The sequence below is a fragment of the Meleagris gallopavo genome, chromosome 17 (genome assembly GCF_000146605.3).
Source record: "Meleagris gallopavo isolate NT-WF06-2002-E0010 breed Aviagen turkey brand Nicholas breeding stock chromosome 17, Turkey_5.1, whole genome shotgun sequence".
NCBI lineage: Eukaryota > Metazoa > Chordata > Aves > Galliformes > Phasianidae > Meleagris > Meleagris gallopavo.
In genome coordinates, this window is record NC_015027.2 from 11088783 (window position 1) to 11094551 (window position 5769).

A 5769-nucleotide genomic window follows, 5' to 3' on the forward strand; every position below is an offset into this window, starting at 1 on the left:
GGGGGGGGGAGAGGGGGGGAAGAGGGCATTTAGAGGGCTATTGTCCCTTCTCTCGGGAATGATCTGGAAGTACTATGCAAATCTTCATTTGAAGACCCTGGGAACCGGGGGAGGGCTTTAGCTGCGAGCTCAGTAGGAGGGGAGCTCTGTCCCTGCTCATGCACTCCTGCCTACTGCAAGTAGCTGGAAGTGTTTTTTGAACTGGCAGAAGAGACATTTTGCGCTTTGTGCACTTCTGTGAGGCTTTGCTGTCCCTCTGTCTCCTGCTTTGTGCTTTTTTTTCCTGCCTACTTCTAAATTTTTGCATAAGAATTGGGAAGGGGGGAGATCTAAGAGTTACTGTTACTGATTATGAGGTCAGGAGGGTGCAGCACCCCTCCTGCCTGCTTTCCTCGCACATTGATCTGGAGCCTCCTACCAGGCAGTAGTGCAGCTGCAGTGTCTGAGTTCCACGTCAGCATAGCCTGACTGCTGGCGTTGCGTTAGCATAGAGCACAGACCCGGTTTCAGTGAGCAAACAGTTCAGCTGGTAAGGAATAGTGGAGTGAAATAGTTTGCAGTTCTCAAATTAGCACATTGTAGCCAGGTCTTAAAAGCCCCTCTCTTACTGGGGCAGACTCACAGCCCAGTACCTGCTTTATGAAACCTTGCAGTCTGTCCTGGCATGGCTTAATGCTGTGTGTCACCTGTTTTGTATTAGGAGAGGGTCACACTAACTGCCAGCTTCCTGGAAACTGCATAGGGTCCTGCTTAGGCCTCTTGGAAAGGGAAATACCCCTGCTGCACAGACACGAGGGAGTGCAGGGCAGTGGGGGAGGGACAGCATGGATTCAAATTTGGGCATTTGGGGGTTTATACCGTTTATGGATGTTAAAGGCCGTCATGGACTTTTTTCTCACCTTCTTTTTCATGACAGTAGTCCCACTGTTTATTTTCAAACATGGAGGGGTTTCTGTGTCCCAACAAACTCAAAAATAATTACTTTCTCCAGAGCTGTCATTGTTTCAGTGTAATGCTGTTCTCTATATTCATCCAAGAAGATGCAGCCTTTTCAAAAATCTCACCTTTAGTCAAGGGAACGGAGGAATCCATACCACAAGGCCTGATTCTCTTAGCTTCCACATATCCAAAGCCTACCATTTTGTTCTGCAAGGACTTTACTGCTTTTTGGAGGGTGCATTGCAGGCATCCTCTTGTGCACAGCTGGGTCTAAATTCACTCTTTTTTTTTTTTTTCCTATGTGTAACTCCAGAGTGACTCAGCTGACTTCAGTGAATGCCTGCTGGAACGGTGCATGCTGGAAACCAGCCTCACTCCTGTAAGTGCTGCAGCTACCTGTGCACGCTTCCACATCCGTGTAGATGCTTTTCCAAGTACACTTGTTTGCATGTGGGCTAGCGTGTGAATGCACATTCTGCTCACCCGCTCTTCCCATATGCATGCAAACACACGCATTCTCAAGTGCACACATCCATTCCCTTTCTCTCATACACGTTTACGCATATACACAGACCTTTTTGAAAGCTCCTGTTTTCAGAAAGGTTTTATTTATAGGTCCTGCCTGGTTGTGAATGTGAAAGGGAGAAAGCCCCTCAGAGGGGGCCTTTCATGTGTAAATCAGCCCAGGCTGAGAGCATTGGGGTCACTGAGAGGAGGATTTCTCTCTTAATTACTCAGAGAGAAAGCAGGCAGGGGACTTTCTCAAACTAATAGGGTTGTTCTCTGCTGGGGAAAGCAGCTTGAAACGCCCAATTGCATCAGACTTCGGGTTCTGAATCACAGGACTTCTCTTCCAGTAACAGAGCTTGTGTGTATGTGGCACTGAAAACAAGTCAGCTTCCCAAACCAGCTTACTTAGTAAAGATGGTTGTGTTCATTCTGATAATTGTGCTTTTCTTGGAGGCTGTCTGCAAAGTAGAAAAATGTTGTTTAGAGATTAGTGTGGTGAGAGGGGCTCTGAACTTGGACTTAAAATCAGCAGTGAGTTCCCAGCTCAGCCATAGAGGGCCTTCATGGCCTTTGACAAGAGGCTGTCCTGTGCCTAGCTGTGAAACAGCATCATCTTTCCAGAATGGGGCTGTTGAGAACAAAAGATAAGCATTGTGATGCTCTTGGTTTTCAGGCTGAGTTCTGAGGTGACTCTGGATGATGAGCATGTCTGAAGAGATCAGTCTTTTTCTTGGAATGCAATACAAGCGTGTGGATTTCCCTGCTGAAGTTTTGTGGTCACTGTTCATCCATCAACACAAAATCGAACCTGGAAATCCATCACAGAGGCAAAACATTCCCCAGTCATGACAGAAGCCAGCCAGTTCTTTACAGGAACCACAGGACCTGCTTGTGCAACCACAAGACAGCATGAAATGCAGCTGCAAAATGCAGCTGTCAGCAGTTGCAGGGAAGAGATCACTTGTGCAGTGGTGTGCAAGTGCACACAAGCAGTTTTGCATTTATTTATTCAACTTCAATTAAGGTTACACCGTGTCATTTGTATCTCCTTTTCATATGGTCTCTGGTTTTCTGGATTGGAAATAAATGCTTTGAGAGGTAAACGTTCCCAACTTATGCACGCAACCCCCCTGGAGCCCCAGTGTAGGGATCTTGAAGCTGCATTAGGTCAGCTTGCCTGGGAAGGCCGAGGTTGGAATCCCTGAGCACCTGTTTGAGGAGCGGTGGGGGCCAGCAGCCTGAAGTGCCTGCAGAGGTCAGGGAGAAATGAATGAGTCATTTCTTTTGCAAATGAAGAGCTGCAGCCTTAGCAGGGCCCAGCATGTGGGTCCAGGCTGTTCCTTTTATGAGCTGATGGAAATGGGGCCTAAAAGGACTTTCCTGATGAAGTTCTGTCATAGCCTTTGTTATCTTTGCCTCCCTCAGCATGCACTGGCCATAGAATATGGATTGGGGGTTATCCTGGCTACCAGCACAGTCAGGAAGATGCAGCTTCGTGGCAGCAGAGGAAACCAAAGGCTGCAGGGTATCCTTATTGCCATCCCACTAGGAAAATCTTGTGTTAAGATGTAGAACACATGTTTCTCTCTCTGCTTTAGCGTTCCTTCTCATCCAATCCAAGGGCTGCTTTAAAGTAATGCACTTAACTGAGTATCAGGGATTTAAAAGTCCTGATTATGTTCTTTCTGATTGTGAATTTTCACTTACTTTGACAAGTCCTATGAATACCTGATGCATCATTTTTCCTGTAAAATACTGAATAATAGGAATATCTTTTTTTTAGAGGTGTTGAGAATTTGGGATACTTTATGTGTGCAAAGTGTTGCTATTAAGTAGCATGATCTTATTAGTAATCATAGTTATGTCATATGTTGTAGTTATGGTCATAGTTATTGTTTTTGTCTGCTTTTTGTGCAACAGTGTTAATTCTTTCAATTTGTTGGTTTGGAATTCACTTTACGGCATATAAATGATGTCAGTTCTGTCTTTCCATTTGCTTTTTTCTGCTTTGCAGACCACCATGGAACTTTTTTTTTGCTGTGACATTGTAATGGGAGGTGGAGACACCTCGAGGAGAAGGTCGAAACAGACAACAGCAGTTGCAGGCAGTAATGTCTGTCTATGACTGGAGAAAATCCTGCCTCAATTATATGTTTGTATGATCTCTGTATGCCATCTTCACTATGTACAGGTATTTAAGGCAAGACATGACACAGAAATAGCTGCTTCCCCTGTAGCAGCTCCAGGAACAGCTATCTATTATTGTGGAGCAGGGGAGGGTGAGGGTTTTAAGGGAAGGTGGCTAAGGTCACAGTAGCTATGCTCTGGGTTTTTCCTTGCTGCTGTAGTGCTACAGCCAGGGCCTGAGGCAAGCAGCTAAGTGTTAGAGAAATCATGGGACTTATGCTAAAGATAAAAACAAACTTAAGTTTAGACTTTATTTTTTGACCTCTACTGTATGTGAAAGATTGTTTTTTTATGGCTTTATCTCCATTTTCCTTTAGAAATGTCAGGAAAGACTATCCATGTTTCAGATCTGTTTTGATACGTTTTAACTTCATGATGCACAGTACGGTCGCTCTCAGGAGGCTGCAGAAAAAGGACATAAAACCATAATAAGTTTTCAGAGAGGTAAACATGCTCTTTATTTCTTAGAAATGTCAGCCAGGCTGTAAGTGGTGCTGAAAGAGAAGATGGATGTTTCTGAGGGCTTAGGGACAGTTTTGTGTTTGGGGTAAGGCTGAGGTTAGCCATGGCGCCTGCATCCAGGCAGTAATTTGACAGCAGACATGGGCACACAGTAATGCAGTCTCTGAAAATCACAGAAACCTGCTGAGTTATTGTGAGCTGGAAGAGCTTTTTCTGTTTGTGGGCACATGAGTTTGCCTGCCTCACATTGTGAACGCATAACTGAGACATAAAGGAGGCTGGCAAATATTGCAGAACACTGATGGAAGGGGGGACAGGGCAGAAGAAATGTTAAAAATTTGTGGATAAAGGGTTCAGTGCTAGTTGTGAATTCCTATCAGGTAGCTAGTCTTCAAATGAAAACATTTGTTAAGTAAAGTGCTGATTTAAGGTGGGAGTTTGATAAATATCTGCAAAGGTTTTTGAACCCTATTTGCAGTGTGATTGTGAGATATGCTAATAGAGAAAGCAGTTTTACTTGCTACTTAGGTCTTTGTATTTGTTTATGTATCTAAAATGCACAGAGCAGGCAGTATATATGATACCACTGAAAGAGGGAAGCAGGTAACGCTATGGGCTGTGGGCATATAATATCCCACAGATAATCCCTGTCTGCAAAGAAGGCATGTGAATTTCCTTCTGCTAACCCCCTACCATCCTGTGAGCATCACTGCTGGGTTATTTGGGGCCTTGTACCAAGCTGCTGGCTTGTATCCCCTGTCCCACAGACTCACTCCTGTTCCACCATGGACAATGCAACCTGCTTTATGGGTATTGGCTTTCTTGGATGCTGTATGTCTTTTTTCTTTTACTGGGGCTTAGGTAACTTGATGTAGCTGTAGGCTGTACTTGGCAGTGGCTGCAGGCTGTGGCTGTGGCTGAAGTGATGCCTTCCACAGAGCACAGCCAGCAGCTCCTCTTGTCAGTGCATATCCCTTCTTTGTGCCTGTCAGTGCTCTGCTGGAGAATATAACAGGCTCTGCCTGGCAGGTTTGGGGCAGTTCCCCACACGGGCACACCCTGATTTCCTACCACAGCTCTAGCTGTTCCACAGGACTGTAGCAGTTTGAGATTATGCTTTATTTCAGTATTTTTTTTAACTTTTGAGAGTCTGTTGGTGAGCCTTGAATCATTCCATGCTTCAGCCTTGTTTGTTAATTTCCAAGGACTCACAAGCTGCTGATAGATGTGTGCAGAAACAACCTTCGACCATTCCTGTAAATCACTGTATTCTTCATAAATTTCATTCCGGGCTTTTTCTTAAACTGGACGCAGGACAATGGACACCAGCAGGCACGGCTCCCAGAGACTGGGTTATTGTCACATATCCAAAAGCCTGGTGGGAGGAGCAGACATCAGGTCTGAATTCATCCTGCCGGGGAGATTCGGCTCAGAGAGGAGGAAAAGAAGGTCAGAGGAGGCTCCAAGGAAACGGCTTTGGTTTAAAATGTTTCATTAATTTTTTCACACTGGAAATATAAAGTGCAGAAATACAATTGCTTGGCAGAGAAACCACATTTATTAAGTCCTGTATACATTCAGTACTCTATACAGAAGGAGACAAAATATCTCCCTGACCAACTTAGCAGAATTCCAGGTCCCTGTCATATGTGTGACTTTTTTTTCTCCCTC

General features: G+C 44.8%; 1 protein-coding gene and 1 long non-coding RNA gene across 2 annotated transcripts in view; both read left to right on the plus strand.

The window, feature by feature from the left end:
* Positions 1-290: 290 nt before the first annotated feature.
* LOC109370377 lies at positions 291-2552 on the plus strand. The gene is made up of 3 exons (XR_004161623.1): positions 291-529; positions 1253-1318; positions 2123-2552. It is a non-coding gene; the product is annotated as an uncharacterized LOC109370377 (long non-coding RNA).
* A 2101-nt stretch (positions 2553-4653) lies between these two features.
* The window catches only part of COQ5 (coenzyme Q5, methyltransferase), a 16992-nt gene continuing 15876 nt past the window's right edge, over positions 4654-5769 (plus strand). Inside the window, 1 exon segment of the mRNA XM_019620937.2 lies at positions 4654-4701. Coding sequence (XP_019476482.2) covers positions 4654-4701 — 48 coding nt within the window.